The sequence below is a fragment of the Camelus dromedarius genome, chromosome 16, assembly GCF_036321535.1.
Source record: "Camelus dromedarius isolate mCamDro1 chromosome 16, mCamDro1.pat, whole genome shotgun sequence".
Classification (NCBI taxonomy): Eukaryota; Metazoa; Chordata; class Mammalia; order Artiodactyla; family Camelidae; genus Camelus; species Camelus dromedarius.
Genome location: NC_087451.1, coordinates 14,585,402 through 14,603,228, shown reverse-complemented (window position 1 = coordinate 14,603,228; position 17,827 = coordinate 14,585,402). Strand labels below are relative to the sequence as shown.

The 17,827-nt window shown below is 35.7% G+C and overlaps 1 protein-coding gene across 10 annotated transcripts in view; it reads left to right on the top strand.

Annotated features, from left to right (window-relative positions):
* Nucleotides 1-17,827, top strand: part of SYNRG (synergin gamma) — a 78,987-nt gene that overhangs the window by 19,475 nt on the left and 41,685 nt on the right. For 5 of the 10 annotated variants that reach the window (XM_031467930.2, XM_064495022.1, XM_031467932.2 and 2 more), the window contains exons 4-12: nt 4,176-4,306; nt 4,974-5,079; nt 5,757-5,868; nt 8,744-8,926; nt 9,851-10,084; nt 11,033-11,110; nt 13,068-13,264; nt 13,893-14,141; nt 15,703-15,836. In XM_031467930.2, coding sequence (XP_031323790.1) covers nt 4,176-4,306; nt 4,974-5,079; nt 5,757-5,868; nt 8,744-8,926; nt 9,851-10,084; nt 11,033-11,110; nt 13,068-13,264; nt 13,893-14,141; nt 15,703-15,836 — 1,424 coding nt within the window. The remainder of the gene's footprint in view (nt 1-4,175; nt 4,307-4,973; nt 5,080-5,756; nt 5,869-8,743; nt 8,927-9,850; nt 10,085-11,032; nt 11,111-13,067; nt 13,265-13,892; nt 14,142-15,702; nt 15,837-17,827) is intronic. The other 5 variants (XM_031467939.2, XM_031467940.2, XM_031467938.2 and 2 more) reach the window with 3 other exon arrangements.

The following is a 17,827-nucleotide window of genomic DNA, read 5'->3' as shown; positions in this document are numbered from 1 at the left end:
GTTGAAGATTTTTGCATTCATGTTCATGAAGGTATTGATCCATAGTTTCCTTTCTTGTGTCTTTGTTTGGCTTTGGTATCAGGGTTATGCTGGCCTCAGAATGAGTTAGGAAATTTTCTCTCCTCTTCAATTTTTTGGAAAAGCTTGTGAAGAATTGCTATTATTTCTTCTCTAAATATTTGGTATGATTCATCAGCAAAGCTATCAGGGTCGGCTTTTTTTGTTGGGAAATTTTGATTTACTGATTTAATCTCGTTAGCTGTCTAGGACAGATTCCTCTCATGTTATTCTTCTTTTCAGAATTGTTTTAAGTATTCAAAGTTCCTCTGCCTTTCATATAAATACCACAATAGTAGTGTCTAGATCTACAAAAACTCTTGTTAGAGTTTTTATAGGAATTATATTACACTTTTATATCAGTTTGGGGAAGTTGACATATTTAATATGTAGTCTTTCAATATGTAGACATGATATGTCTTTCCATTTATTTAGGTCATCTTTGGTTTCTTTCATTAGCATTGTATGGTTTTCAACATAAGTCTTGCAAATATATTGTTAGATTTGCATTTAAGTATTTCACTCTTTTGAGTAATTGTAAATGGCATATTTTTAATTGCACTGTCATGTGTTCATTGCTGGTATATTGAAATACAAATTTATTTTTATATGTTTGTCTTGTAACCTGAAACTTTGCTGAATTCACTTATTCTAGGAAGTTTTGTATAGATTCCTTGGGATTTTGTTTTGTAGACAGTCATGTCATCCTTTTATCAAATTTTAACATGTCCTTTTTGCTTCACTTTTTTTTAACATTTTTATTGATTTATAATCATTTTACAATGTTGTGTCAAATTCCAATGTTCAGCACAATTTTTCAGTCATACGTGGACATATACACACTCATTGTCACATTTTTTTCTCTGTGAGCTACCATAACATTTTGTGTATATTTCCCTGTGCTATACAGTATAATCTTGTTTATCTGCATGTAAAGCACTTAGAAAAGTCCCTGGAACACACTACAGGCTTCATAAGCTTTTGTTATTATTAAGGTCATCTTCTTGATCGTTATCATTATCGAAATCTCTAATTCTGATGATCTTACAAGTATTGAGAACAATGAATGTAAATGCCTAATTTTATAACTGACATGTAGCAGGAACACAGTAAAAATGATACCTGTGTTATAACTGTTAAGCGTTCATTTTTCTTATCTAGCTGCCTAATTCTATATTTGCTTGAGGAATCTTTGTTTCAGGAAAAAAACAGAAAATGAAATAGGACATTGAGAGTGTCCTATTTTGTCATCAGTATTTCTAAAGTATAAAGTATATTTCTAATGCATAAAGGTAATTATTTCTATAATATCTATTTATTTTCTCATATGTGCTAGACAGTGTTCTAGGTGCTTTACACGTATTATATTACTTCTGGACCTTAAAATAACCTTCTGTTTCAGTGAAAGTTCAGAACAGGGAGGTATTTTGGATAATTTCAAAAGAAATGCTTTTTTTATTTGAAGGAAACACTAACATGATTTCCTTAACAAATTTTTCTTAGATTAAAATTTTAGTCTTGTTTAAAAACATTATTAAAAATGGATTGATGAAAATCTGATACACTAAATCCAGTAGTGTGAATAGTCTTGATTTAACTTTTGGTAGTTTGCATTAATTAATTTCATATATATAGATGAGTTAAACTTTATCACAAATTGGGACTAGAAGATCTACTTCCACGAAGTCCCACTCACATGGATGGAATTCAGTGCTGGCTGTAGGCAGGAGACCTCAGTCCCTAGATGGCCCCTAGCTCCACATGGACCTCTCCAGAGTGGGTGATTGGAGAGAAAGTGGAAGCTGCAGTGTCTTTTATGACCTAACCACACTCGATCATTCCCCCAGTATCAGGGCTGTTTTGGGACAGTGACACCAGATTGTGAATACCAGGCAGTGAGAATAAGTAAATGTAAATCCTCACATCCAGACACATAGAGAAACCAAAGACAAAGAGGAGTAAAAAGTGGAATGAGAAAAAGTAGTCAATCCAAAAAAAGCCAAGAAGGAAAGAAAAAGAAACATACAAAAAGTGAAACAAATCACAAAATAAGAAGATAGTTTTAAACCCAAATGTATCAATAATTATATTAAATGTTAATGGTTTAAAGGATCAAAAGAGAAGATTGTAGATATTTGATGTTTGCAAGGGATACATTTAAAATATAAGGATACGGGAAAGTTTAAAAGAATGAAGAATGATGTAAGTACTAAAAACAACCCCCAAAAGCTGATATAGTTAAAGGAAAATCAGACAAAATATATTTTAAGGCAAAAGTCTTAAAAGCCTGGAGGTAAAGAGGGTATTTCATATTGACAAGAGATTAAATTCACCTAAAGGATATAACAGTTGGCAGTGCACCTACTAATAACCTAGCCTCAAAATGTGTAAGACAGAAACTAACAGAACAACGAAGAGAAATAGATCCACAATCAGTAAAGATAATAGGTTTTAAACAGTCTTCTTAACAGGCTTGACTAATGGGTGATAGGACACTGTTCCCAATAATTATAAAATACACTTTCTTTTTAAGCAAACATGAAATATTCATTACAATTGACCATATGCTGGGCCATAGCAAATCTCAAGAAACTTCAAAGGATTGAAATCTTACATAGTTGGAGTCCTCAGAGGACTCCTGTGTTGGGGATCCGTTTGAAATTTGTAGTCAGGAATTTAAGGTGAATCCTCAAAGTTTTTCTCATCAGCAAGGTCAAGTGGTTTGGGTATAAGGGTAAGAGAAGGTGATTAGTTAGCTAACCAGGAATGAGATTCCCCAGGAGACCATAGCAAGCAAGCGAGAGGTCAGGGAGTTAAGGATGTTTCCAAGGGCATTTAATACTGAATCCTGGAATCTAAGCTGAACAAGAAGATAAATAAGGACATCATGATGATGATGGATACTGGGAAAGTGGTAAGATTAATGGATTCAAGTGGGTATTGATGAAATAAGAGAATTGCTGGAGTACATGAGCTGGAAGGATAGAAGGTGATGGTCAAGTGTTGGGGTGCTTAAAATCAAGATTTTGGACATGATGCAGCTACTGGGGCTGATGATCAGGGGTTTGACTGTGGAATGGGAAGTTGAAATGGCATGTTGGACATGATTGTGATGAGGAGACCTGAGAGGTCACAGTATTAGATATGTCATCCACGTGATTATTGACGTCACCAAGAGCAGTTTAGGAGTAGAATGGACCATTGCAAGGTTCTGAAGCCTTCAGTTAAAGAGTAAGGGAGTTGAGGGTCAGTAGATGACATAAACGAGGTAGGATAGTAAATGATGAAGTCTAATGGCAAGAAATCCAAATATATTCAGGTTTTTGAAGGGAGAGGAGAAAAAGGGTTTAGGTGGAAGCAAGGAGCAACATTCCCCATCTACAGGAGATGCTGGAAAAGAATGAGAGGGCTTCCAGGGACAGCCGAGTTTGAAGTTTGGAGAACCTTTCAGGAGAAGGTTGAAGAATAGAGAAATTTTCACTCTGTGAAAACTAGCCATTATCATTGTCGTCATCATCATCATTAATATTAGATTTTGTGATTAGCTGTTGTGCAATCCTGTTCTTACTTTTGGACACTTGAGTAAATTTTATGCTGTTGTATTGAGATGTCATTTATTATTGAAAATGTTTTATTTTCTGTCAAAGTTTGGATATCAAGCCTGTGATAATATCAAAGTATTTATTATCCTATCCTACATATTGGAAAAGCATGTTCAATCTCACTTGTGAAATAACTACCATATGCCAGGAACTTACCTATTGCTGGAAATTCAAAGACATGTAGGACATCATATCTTGATAACTCTTCTCAAAGCGTCTGGTTCAGTGAGCTCACCAGGATATAATTTGTGCGTGCACATGTGCTTCCTTATGCATACACCCTCCCTCACGCTATTAGCAGTGGTGGTCCCCCTGAAGACAGTGAGGGAAGTGAAAAGGGCAGGACACTAAGGGGAGCTTTTCATTTTTAGCCTGTGTTCTTTGAATCTTCTATTAAAATGCTTATGTAGTTCGTTAATAAAAATATTAAGAAAATTTATGGAAGCTACAGTTTTTCTTTGTCGTAATTAGAAGAAGAAATTGTGTTTTTTAAGCCTAAGCCTTTGTTTCTTCTAGGCAGGGATACCGATGGGAGCAATACCAGCAGGAGGAATGCCTTACCTGGGACAAGCACCGTTCCTGGGAATGCGTCCTCCAGGCCCACAGTACACTCCAGACATGCAGAAGCAATTTGCCGAAGAGCAGCAGTAAGGGACCTCGGGATTCAAGGATAAGGATACCTGGTGGCAGTTAATTTTACAGTTGTCAGGTGTTCTGTAGTGCAGATGTGAAGCTGAAACAGTCACAGTGCCTTTAAAACTCTTTAAAATACTTGTATTACAAGTTTAAAGCCAGAGGGGGCCTTAGACCTTCTAACTCAACCGTCTGATTTTACATCTGGGGCAAGTCAGGTCCAAAGAAATGAGCCACTTGTCAATGCAGGTTACACAGTTATTAGGAGAACCGAGTGCAGGCTCCTGATCCCCTGAGCCGGTGTCCCTTCTCACGTGCGGTGCTGCTTCCCCAGGTAGAAGCTGCTCTTTTGTATGCAGAGCAAAGGCTGTTTTTATTTTGTCTACCTCCCTATGTGTTTGAGATTCCTTTTGCATGCAAAAAGTTATCTCCTCCCCTTGCAAATTAGACAAATTCATGTCTATAATTTAGGTAAATCATTTTTAGACTCATTTTGTATATTTTGAAATTTATATAGTAGGGGAAAAGGACTGTCTTGAGAAAAATTAGATACAACTACCACTGAAGTTTTTAGTTCTAGAAATGCAGGATGGTATTGCTGAAACTGGTAGTAGAAGAAATATGAATATAACAGTTGATAATCCCTGAAGCCGGCTCTTTACTAGGTTGTTTTTCCTTCAGAAAACGATTTGAACAGCAGCAAAAACTCTTAGAAGAAGAAAGAAAAAGACGCCAGTTTGAAGAACAGAAGCAAAAGCTGAGACTTCTGAGCAGTGTGAAACCCAAGGTAATAGGCTCCACAACACGCAGTGTACCCCTTGTACACACCTCTTCTCACTCATTCAGCGGATTTTGTCACGTGGGCATCAGCCCAAGCTGAGGCTGTGGTTCATTCATTTTGGTTTTGCCTTAAGTCCAAAAGTGGGGGCGGGGGGTGTCTAGCTCGGTGGTAGAGTGTGTGCTTAGAGTGCATGAGGTCCTGGGTTCCACCCCCGGTACATCCGTTAAAATCAAACTAACAAATAAATAAAATAGACCTAATTCCGCCCCCCCCCCCAAGAAAAACCCCAAACAAAAGTGAAGGAATTTTCTCTTTCTGTAAAGATACTTTATTGTTGAAGAGAATGGATTATCAGCCATTATCTTCACAAGTCTTTTTTGCTACCACTGAAATGTTTGTAATCATTTCCTGGGAAGCATTAATACTGGATACTTAACGTCTACCAGCTGTCCCCTAAAGTATTTATAAATGGACTTTTAATAAAATTCTATAGAGTGTCATTTTACGCCTTTGCTTTATACACTTGTCGGTGTTTTTCTGACTTGGAGAATTCACTATCCAAAGTAGGTGGTAAAAATACTGGAAATAGACTAATAGCTACACTTTTCTTTTAATATTTATATGGATTTAGGATGAAGTGTGAGAGGTAAGTAAAGAAATATATATGTTTTATTTTCTCTTAGACAGGAGAGAAGAGTAGAGATGATGCTTTGGAAGCCATAAAAGGAAACTTAGATGGATTTTCCAGAGATGCTAAGATGCACCCTACTCCAGCATCACACCCTAAGAAACCAGGTAGCTTTATTTTTAAAATTTTGTTTTGTTAGAAGGTGATTTGTAGTCTCTATATGTTTTATTGACCGTCGTGTGTGTGAAGAGTCAGTGTTGAACTCTTCCTTCAAGCCGAGTACAGATTTGGATGTTTTAAAATTCACAGTGGGTTATGAGCTCTGGTCTAGATAACTATCTTGGGAGGGAAGAAACCTCTTTGTCTTCTAGTAAATGTCAGTATAATAACTTTATTTGTGAATCTTTTGTATAAATGAGTATGTTAACGTTAGTAAAAATCCATTCACTCAAAGCAACTGTGATAAAGGAGTTTATCGTTTCATTCTCATTATTTTAAAATAATTTTACTTTTATGATCTAGCTCAGATTTTATTCAGTGTGGTTAAACTTACAAATTTTCTAAATGATCTCTTTAAAAAGTCACGGTTTTAATAGTATTTCTCATGAAATTTTAAGTACACTTCTTTATAGTTTTTATTATCATTTGTCATCAGGTAAGCAGAAGAAAAGTACCTAATAGAGCAGGGCAAGGGGACATTTTGGGGGTTTTTCTGCACATGTTTTAAACATTTAGCAGTTGAAATGAGTCTTGTCTTCACGTAACTATTACCACATCCTTTTTTAAAATTTAGTATCTTGGGGAGGGTATAGCTCAAGTGGTAGAGCACAGCTTAATATACGCAAGGTCCTGGGTTCAATCCCCAGTACCTCCTCTAAAATTTAATATCTTGACCCATTCTCAGCTAATTTCAAGACTAACATACCATTATTAGGTAAATAGTTTCCATAAATCATTCAGCCAAGTATTATTTTCTGCTGATATACATTACATTGATAAATTTTATCTTAAACCCTTTTAATACCTTTTATAGATGATATCAGGAGGGGGTAATCTAATCCTGGCACAGTAACCAGTTCTTGACAGCTTTTACTCTAATTTCACTTGTTAGATTATATACTCAATTATCATTCCAAAAATATGTCCCAAAGTAAAATACACACTGAGATTGAAAAGAGAATGGATATTAGCAATCAGATTGAGTTCAGAAAGAAACATACATAAAAATGAAAATTATAAGCTGAATAAGCTAGTCAAGAAGTAATTTAAGAATAGACATTGGAGTGATAAAACTGGAGCCAGCATGGAACATAGAAAAAGGAGAAGGTGGCAGAGAGAAATGGTCATTGTTAGGTAACATACTGTTCTATCCAAATAAAATGCCCACTTTGGACAACAACGTCTGGTTTAACAACCTCATTGTTAATACATTGGTGTTTTGATGTTCAAATAATCTCATGAGTTTAATCAACGGGCATGCAGTTAGCTGTTTCCAGATAACTGTTTCATGCTTAGCTAGAAAAATATTTTTCTGAAGCAAGCCAAGAAATATCCAGAGCTTCTCCAGTTAGGGTCTTAAACCTAAGCCTAAAGTATATAAAAAGAGCTTCCAGCCTTTTTACCACCAAAGACATCTTTTAATTTTTCCCCATAGACTTTATCTTAAAGTATTGAATGCAAACTGTATCACATGATTTTTTATACTTCTTATTAATCATGTATGTAACTACAAGAGTTTATAAGCCAAAACATTACCACATAGAATTAACATAATTCCAGCCAAATCCAAAGAAACACTGGTTAGCCTAAACAGTCAGGGTCCATTTTAAAAATATTCATAGTAGCTCTCAGTTTTCTTCTGGTGCTGGTCTGAGAACCCAAATTGAGACCTTAAATCCACACTCCCAGTAATCATTATTTGGGAGGGTTGAGATCATTATGGCATGGCTTTTTTCTTTTTTAAACAAAATTGATTAAGGTAGTCATTTCACATGCTCATTTTGCATCTTTCATAGAACTTTACATATTCCGAGGTTTTTTTCACAGAGCCAAAATAGAATGGGTCCAAAAGAGAAGCACATAGTGTCTCTGTATTTCAGATGAGAACCTTTTTTTTTTAAAGGACTCTCCTTGTGACATTAGACTTTAGTAAATGTTAAATTCAAAGCAGTTAAAAATGTGAAGAAGCAACAATAATAGTGTTGTTAATGAGCCTAGTATTAAATGTAGTCCCAGTAGGTTTGTTACATAAGTGAATCTCATATTTAACAGTAAAAAGCCACTGTGATATTTACATCCTTTAGAGGCACGGATCTTTTAAACATAGTTCTCAGTCAGGGTTTACTTTTCTTAAATTGACTGTTGGGTTGTTTGACTTAACACTCTGTGGTGTCCTAACTTTGATGATTTTCACAGGAAAGTATCACTTTGGTAATGTGTTTAATGTTCTTGTTGCCTCTGTAATTTTCATTCCTCATATGGGAACTCATTCCTCATATGAAATGTGAACTATGCTAAGTGCATTCATTAGACATAATATATCAAAAACTGCAGGTATGTATCATGTATTGTTTCTTACTGGCACAATGAAATTTAATCATCAGAGTATGTATCTATCTAAAATGCATTCAGTAGCATATAGGTAGATTTTCTTCTGGTATATGTTGATTTGAGAGAATATTATCCAGATAAACAGATCACTTGGGTTTCAAAAGTTATCACCACTTTGATGTAAATTATTAGTGATTTCAGGGAAAAAATAGAAGGAAAGAAATTTTGAGTTTTACATTTTCCTATTTTTGAACCAGATGCAAGATAGCTATAAAATCTCTTTCTAAAAAGACACAAAAATTGTGTATAAATGGGCATCGAAGTGTTTTGCATTCGTTGTGTAATTCCATTTTACTGTTGTTCGTGTGATTTCTTGTTCACCTCCAGTGTTTATGTTTCAGTATATTCTTTTGGAGTTGTACTACATCTTAATTTCTTTTCCCCTGTTGATTTTCATTTCTGTGTGTTTCATTGCCATTTTCCATTTTGCAGATTATCCCACATCTCATTCTACTAAAACTGTCTTTCTTGATGAAGAAGAATTCAGTGACTTTATGCAGGGGCCTGTTGAAGTTCCCACATGTGGGCCTTCTTCCACTTTTCAGTCTTTCCATCCCACCACCCCACTTGGCCAGTTGCATACACAGAAGGCTGGACCACAGCCTCTCCCTCCAGGTCAGATTCCAGTGTCTTTCACCTTACGTGGTGTCCCTGGGCAAATTCCTAATTTCTCTACTGCTTTAGCCTCATACAGTGTACAGAAAGCAGGTAACTCCTAGAATATTAATGAAAATACTGAGATAACCTAGGATAGTTTATTTCACTTACATAACTAGAGAAATATGTACCTGAATATATGAGTGCTAGCGAAATTCACCAAAATATCTAGATTTTTTAAATTCACGTTCCAGAAAAGTGATTTGAAACTCTTGCTCCTAAGTTAGGACCTGTTTAAACCAACTTAGAACTTTAAAAACAAACTGATTTTTTCAGGAGGTTACTCTTGTTTGGGGAAATCACCAATCTCATTTTCTTAAGAGTAATGAACCAGCAAAAGCTGCTTTAGAAAGTGCTGTCTCTGGTACAGTGATAAAGCACTTGGGTATCAGAAGCCCAGGTTCTTCATTTACTATCAGTTTGTCCTTGGACAAATCTTTAAACGTTTCTGTACGTCAGTTTTGTCACTTGTGAAATAATGGGGGAGGAGGCAGTTACACCCTCTGTCTTGAGGTGTAGAATGGTGATGAGAGGGGTCTTAGCAGACATGTACTTAGTCTAGACTTTCTCAGTTGACAGATGCAGAAATAGACAGTAGTTAGTAGAAGTGCCTGTATCTTGGGTAGGTCTCCAGATTTCTAAGGTAGTACTCCTTCCGCTATCCCATTCTGCCTGCTGTGTCATAGAATTCTTGAGAATCAAAGTAGGTAACGATGTTGAAGTTCTCTAAAATCTCTAAAGTCTCTCAAATCCTATACAAATCTGTGAACTTGAATTATTTCAAAATTGATGTTTGGCAGAGCCTTCCCTGCAGAATCTGGGGGTGGAAATGGATGATTAGAAACTTGCAGTTACAAATAATCCTTCATGCTGTTTGTTTAGGCCCTTCCTTGGAGGAGAAGCTCCTAGTATCTTGTGATATAAGTGCATCTGGGCAGGAACAAATTAAATTCAATTCTTCTGAAGTTGGGCACAAAGCTCTGGGCCCAGGTTCCTGTAAGAACCATCCCAGTTTAACGGCCAATAACGGGGGTGCTGTAGATGGACGTGTCAGTGGTACCACTACCACAGAGGCAGAAAAGACTTCAGACCAAAACTTGTCCATTGAAGAGAGTGGTGAGCTCATAAAATACTCAGCAAAAAGTTCATTTAACCAAATGTTGCTTGAATGCTAACACCTTAAGCATTAATCTTAAAATGAATGCTGCTTGATTTTGCTAATTGAAATTTTGCTTAAAATATATTTAATGCACTCTTCTCTAACCCCTACGATTTTGCTCTGAATTCTTTCAACACACTATTATTCCTTAAAAAAAGTTTTTGATAACTAGTTTTTTTAATCAGAATCATTCCTGATTTAAAATTTCTTCTATTTTATAAAAAATCTTTTTCCTTCTCTTCTACTTTGTTCTTCCATAAGGTTGAAAAGTTAAAATTTAACTGGAAAAGTCACCAATGAGAATATAGTTTGACTTCTCTTAAATAAATCAAACTGCCTAAAAGATCCACATTTTAATAAACTGAACTTGCTGAGATGAATTACAGTGTAGGCAGCACAGGAGGCAAACTTTTAGAGGCTATTTTACTGGACAAAGTAAAAAACAAAAAATTTAAACAAAAATCCTATACATCAAAGCCAGCAGTGTCATATTCAGGTTAAAAAAAAAAATCAGACTTTGGAAAGAAACATTAAAAGCTGCAGGTGAAGCATGGACAATTACATTTTTTTAAAATACGTAATTTTTAAACCACTATCATGTTTTTTCCTTTAATTTGTAATATATATGAATGATGCAAGCCTCATATAACCCAGAATATTGATTTGATACTTCTTGGGGTTGTGGGGGTTTGTTGTTTTGGGGGGGTTTTGTTTTGTTTTTTAATATACGCCTTAGGACATAATGTAGAGTTGTTTAGAAACCAAATACTTTAGTTATATTGGTGACTTTTTTTTTAAGTGTCTCTCTAGCCAGTGCTCTTCTTATTAAAAAACCAGACTCAGTCTGCTTTCCCCATTTTCTGCATGGACCATTATATACATTAGGTAATGTTCTTATCTTCTAGGTGTGGGAGTATTTCCCTCACAGGATCCTGTTCAGCCCAGAATGCCTCCTTGGATTTACAATGAGAGTTTGGTTCCAGGTAAAAAGAAGTTTCTTTGTCCAAGATTCTCATCTGGATACTTTACTTTCAATGTTGTAGATGTAATTGTAAATGTTTACTGTGGTGGTTACGAAATATGCAAAAGGAATTGTAACTTTCTTCTTGTTTATTTTTTTGTAAAAGTACAGACAATGAAATACATCTAGTGTTTCTTAAGACTGCCTCATGTATGAAATAACTATAAATACAGGAGAAATGTTTGGCTTTAATGTTTTATTGACTATATGCTTTTATTTCTAAAAGGTTTTCTTAGATTTATTGTGTTTTAAGAGACACTGTCATATTTATTTCATAGATTAGTAATAATTTTAATAACATCAAGAATAGTACTAATACATTTAGTATAATTTCCTGAACTCTTGGTGATTAGTTTATATATTAAAAAATATTGTTCTATGACTTCTTTGTCATGTGATACTGTATGAAGTAAAAGACCAAGTGGCATCTTACTTCACATTGGAAAGTGTTGTTTACTTTTTTCTTTGTGTATATTACTACTACTGAGCCAAAAAAAACCACCAAAGTGTACACTTTGTGGTATAGTATTCAACTGGTACAAGGAAATAGTCTATGTAAGCCAAGGGTGATGCGCATAGAACAGTGACTATTACAGTAGCATCTGCTGATCGCTCTTAATACATTATAACTTGTTCAGTTTGCTCTGCTTTGCCAACCCCTTGAAAATTAAAGTTAATTTTCGTCTGATCTTTAGTTTTCTGCGTTGGTCGTAGACTTGATCTAGGTTGGTTCTACAGGTGATTAAATAAAACTCATGCAAGATCCCTGTAGCTCAGCTTCTTTTTGGAAGAAACTAGTAATGTCTACTTGACATCATAATCACAACTTGAAAGGCTAATTTCCCAAAACCATGCGGGACTTCAGCTGTACATAAAAATAACTGATTTTCTCCCAACTGCCCTGTAGACAGTTTACATCTTTTCTTCTTCCTCTCTGTCTACAAGCCAAACAAACAAAATCTAGATCTTGGTATATTTTGGGACTCTATCCCTTTGCCACCAGCTTGTATTTCTTTCTCCTTTCTCCCTCCAAACATACACGCACACATAATTTCCTAGTCAAAATGTGTTCTTATGGCCAGCCTACTAACCTGTAGTCCCAGTTTAAATGCTAGATGCAAAATTTTTCTTTAAACATTTTTCTCTGTCTACCTTAGCCCTACTTTTTATCCCCCAAACTCCTCTAACTAGGATGGCCAGATTTAGCACATAGCATAAAGAACACCGTTTCATTTGAATTTCAGATAAACAGCAAATAATTGCTTGTGTAAGTATACCCCATGCAGTATCGACGTTCTGTATTTTATATGGCAATCCTAACTGTAACGGCCTTAAACTTTGTCCTTTGGAAAGGCCATTTGACTGTGGAAAAGCTCCTAATAGTCCTTTCCTTTTTTCGAAAACTTACTCTGCTGTCTCACTGTAACTGAAACTGTCTTTCTCGCAAGGCTCTATTCCTAAAGCACCTTACCCAGTGATGTTTTTCTCTGATAGCCTTTAATTCACTGGGGCAAGAGAAAGGTGATACTGGTATAGTTCTTGCTTCCCACTGCTATTTTCAAATTAGTCCCACCATCATTACTCTGCAGCTTCTTTTTTAAAGTCCAGAGCATCTTCTTATACCATCTCCATCTTATTATTACTATCTTGTAGTGAATTGTAAGATTTTCACTTACCTTTAGCCCCAAATCTTCATCTGTAGGACCAAATTCCAGTCCCTCTTCTGAGCTCTGGACCTTAACTCTCTGCTGGATATTTCCACTTGAATATCTGTACAGCAGTTCAAACCCTGATGTGGCTTTAGTTCTGTTAAAGCAGTTTGATCTAAGATGATTCTTGTATAAGCAGCAGTGACTAAAAAGATTAATGTGGTCTGCAGTTAATATGCTTAATTTGTAATCTGGTCTTTCCTTTAATAGATGCCTATAAGAAAATTTTAGAAACCACAGTGACTCCAACTGGAATAGATACTGCTAAACTTTATCCCATTCTGATGTCATCTGGACTTCCCAGGGAAACTCTTGGACAGATATGGGCCTTAGCTAATCGAACCACACCTGGCAAGCTTACTAAAGAGGAACTTTATACCGTTCTCGCCATGATAGCGGTAACACAGGTAGACACTGTTTCTAAGGTTAGATCAAATCGCGTTTCAGTGTAAACTGAAAGAATGAATTTTTTTTTACTACAACTTTGTGGAACTCCTTGGACATTAAAATTTAGATTGTTTTCAGGGTACACTGCTTCAAAAATGTATAGTTTATATGATGTGCATACTAGCAGAATATTCCTTTGTTTTAAAGACTGTTTTCTGTATTAACATTCTCTGACCTAACTGTAACCTTTCTGAACTTGAGAGTTAGTGAGTAATAGATGAAATTACTCTCTCTGTCCTTTGAAGTCCTTGTCTTAAATTCCTTAGATATTGACAAAATATTCTCAGTCTGATAGCAGTTTTTCTCACATTATGAAATCATGTTAAATCATTTGATTATAGTGAGATTAGCCCAACTTGTCAGAGAGTGAAAATGTCAGAATTGGTATGTGTTGGCCATTTCTTTGCTAAATATTAGATTTACATTAACCTTGTAACTTACTTTTTTGTATCAAATTCCTGAGTTTGGGGAGAGTCAGAGTGGAAACAAAGCTATAGATCTTACATTTAAGTCTCTCTTTACCAGATATAGATTGTATGTGGTTTGCAGTTTCCTAAAATGTTTCCATTTTCCTCTTGTTTAATGTAGAGGGGTGTTCCTGCCATAAGTCCCGATGCTTTAAACCAGTTCCCAGCGGCTCCTGTTCCAACTTTAAGTGGCTTTCCTATGACTTTGCCTCCTGCGGTGAGTCAGCCGACTGGGATGCCTTCAGGCCCTGCGGGCTCCATGCCCCTCAACCTTGGACAGCCAGTCATGGGCATTAATCTTGTTGGACCAGTGGGAGGAGCCGCAGCCCAGACTTCCACTGGCTTCATGCCAACTTACTCTGCAAATCAGGTAAACAGAGAGGCTGTGTATATCCCAGATTATCCCTGAAAGTGAATCTGGGCAACTTTTTTTCCGTGGATGCAGAAAAGATTGCTGTATTATGATGGACACTGGAGCAGGATTAAAACAATACAAAATTTAGTTTCTGATTATTTAAAAAACAAGAAATTTCTTAAGCCTTAAGATATTTGAATTTTTGGTTGAAAGTTTGTAGTTCTTTATCATGTATGTTCTAAACCTCAAGCTTAATAAAGCTAATTAAATTCCTAGGCTGAGTCTTTTGAGGAAGCTGCTAAACCTAAATAAGATGCTTTAGTTTATTTTTCAGTTCTCAGATTAGCAATAATTTTTTTAAATGTATAATATTTAGTTTACATTCAGTACAAATGTAGGGGATAAGGTTCATTGGGTAAAGTCTTTTTGGAAGGCATATTTGGCAGTAGCTGTCAAAAATCTAAGTGTCTTTATCTTCTGACCTAGCAGTCACACTATTAAGAGTCTATCTCACAGCACTTAAAAGCTCAAATTAAAAAAGTATACAAGGATATTTGTTCTAGCATTCTTTGTTAGAGTAAAATTAGAAATAGCTACATGTCCCTCAGAAGGAGTAAAGTTAAATACATTTTTGTTTATCCACACAGTGATAAACTATTTGATCATTAAAATGAATGAGATAGATATACATGTGCTGCATGGAAAAGATGTCCATGTTATATAATTCCATTTTTAAAGCACAGAACAATATAGTGTAAGCTCGCTTTTCTATAAAACAAGTGAACTGTTAACAGTGCTCACTTCTAGAGCATGGGATTAGGAGTCAGTGTTCACGGTTTACTTTATACATGTATGTGATGGGTTGAAATAAGCTTGTATCACTTCTGTAATTTACAAACATGTATAAAATGTTTTTTAAAGATGACATTTTCTCAGAAAGTAGTTACTATTACCAAAACAAAAAAGTTAGTGGAAAGAATGGCATTGGATTTCTTTTTTTGCCCATTTCTTTAATATCTAGCTAAACAGAAGAGACAGGTGGATTCTGATATCTGTTTCTGCATTCTGATAACTTGTTTTGGTTAAACAATATAAAGAAAATTTGGGCTCACACAAATATATAGTTGGAAAAGAGGAGTATTTTAATAGAATTTCCAGGTAATTGTGCATATGCTTCATTGGTGCTATATCAAAACTTGAAAAGAGATAGTTTCATAAAGGTTATGTGCCATGTGAAATCTGAAACCACATCAATAAATGTGTATTCTTGTTACACTGAAAAAAAAAGATGGCAGTTTCTCAATAATCTACCAAATATGATTCAGCTTTTTTAAAATTATATGAATTAGCTATTTAAACCAGTCTTTTACCATTTATAGAAGAGTATCTAAAAATACGAGGATTCCTGCCTTAAGCACTTGACTTGATGTTATGTCTGAAGGGTGTTCTGAAATTAAATATTTGTACCTAAATGGGAAGATTTAAAAGATAGTCTTTGAGATTGACAGCTGGATATTTGTTATTTATCTTTGTATCAATTTGATGTTTTCTATTTAAATGTCCTCTATAAACCCAGGTGGTAAAACCAGAAGAAGATGACTTCCAAGACTTTCAAGATGCTTCTAAATCAGGATCCCTTGATGACTCATTCAGTGATTTCCAAGAGTTGCCTGCTTCTTCAAAAACAAGTAATTCCCAGCATGGAAGCAGGTAGAAAAGAGCTGAATACAGTTAACGCTGTTTTTAATAATTGAGAAAGAGGCATCCACAATGAGAAGCCCAAGTATAAAGAAGGGAATTAAGACTCCTTACTCGCATGCTTTCTTGATCATTCCCCCTTTATTCATACTTTTGCTCTTCATAGTCTCTCCTTTGTCCACCTTTAACTTCAGCTTCTACTGTTTCCTCCCAGTACATACCTGCTTGACTTTATTTCTTTTTGCATGTGCTAAACCGGATGTATTATATAGCTGAGTGCCCCTGGGCAGGGATGACTCATGTTCTTATATAAGATGCAGGTCTTCAACTGTTAAAAAGCTTTTAGGCAGGGGCGCGTAATTTGGTATTTTGCACTATAGTATACTATTAATTTTCCACAGAAATCGTAAGTTAGAAATTAAATACGATTATTTATTCATGTCTCTCATGTTTAAGTTGAGATCTGTGGGTTTTAGGCCTTCAGATCTGTTTGCAGAGACAGTTACATAAGCACTTTTCTCATGTGTACAAACTTAACTTTCAGGTACAGTAACTGATTCAGTATGTTGTCAACACCTTTCTATCATTTTAAGAAACACATTTAGATACTTTTTCCACCAAGTGGAACATGTGAGGCTTTGCGTAAGCAATGTTAATGTCTTTAGTTGTTTTTGGAACTTGCTTTTATTAGGATACATATTCCATTTCTCTTACATTCCCATTTGAGCAATTTCATTCATCTTTTGTTTTAACCAGTTGACTATTTCTTCATCAACGCTTCCTGCATACACTGTGAGAAGAATTAAGGGCTAGGTGTTACAGAGAATTACAAGTTAGGGAAGGAGTTATTCTCCTGATTTTAAGAATACATGAAACACTTGTAAATGACACATAGGAGAAACATGTGAGGGGTTTGACTGTAAAGTACCGGGAGTTCCAAGCCCGCAAAACCAGCACACACACATATTATTAACCTGATAGACACGTAATATTTCTTTCTCAGATCTCTTCCTTTGAACAGATTATGTTCTGCTGCTGTCTAGAACATGTCTGAATGACCCAGGGCACCTCAAATTACCTCCATAAAATTAAATTCATTGTTTTCCTCCTCAAAACTAAATTACAACTTGTCAAATCACCATATCCAGTCACCATATCAGAAACAGTTATTTTCAGCTCCCTCCTGTCTCCTTCACCATCAACTCTGTCAGCGCTGCTCAGCGTGGGAAAAGGCCACGTGCTTTCTGGCTCCTGCTAGCTCTCTTGGCTATCGCCATTTCCCACTATACTCCAGCCAGAATGACTCCATACTGACCATGCTCTTTCAAGCCTCTGGCTTTTTACAGCCTGTTTTCTTCAACCTGAAATTCTCCCTATAATTAACTCTAGTTCCATGTCAAAAATCAGTTTAATATAGGAAGTTTTTATTAACCCCTCTCCATCAGTCCCCACCTCCAAGATAAGTTAAGGGCCCCACCTCTACTGCTGTGGTACCTTAGGAATATCTGTGTCCTAGCTGTAATTACTGGTTTGCATGACTGCTTCCCTCACTAGGTTGTAAGTACCTGAAGACAGTCTTTCATGTCTGTATGTGTAGACTTAGCCTGTGGTATGTAACTAAATAAAGGTTTGTTGGATGAGTGTATTGTAGTGTGAAAGTTACAAACAGAATTTATCAAATTGATGGTTCATTCCTCTGGCAGACAACTCTCTCAGCAGATGAAATTGAAATTTGCTCATAGAAAATTTTAAGTGAGTGGCCAGACCTGGGATATATGTGGTGTTAGCAATTTTGTGTGGCATTATCTCCACAAAATAGTTCCCTTTCATATGCAGCTATGCTTGGCAGATTTCCCTTTTTCAGTTCTGGCATGACTACGAGTATGCTTTCCTTGCATGAAACATTTTGCTCATGTCTAAGAATTCACATTCAGTGTTTGTTTATTCATTCAGAAACATTTATGAAGCATCTGCTATGTGCCAGACATTGGTGTAGACACTAG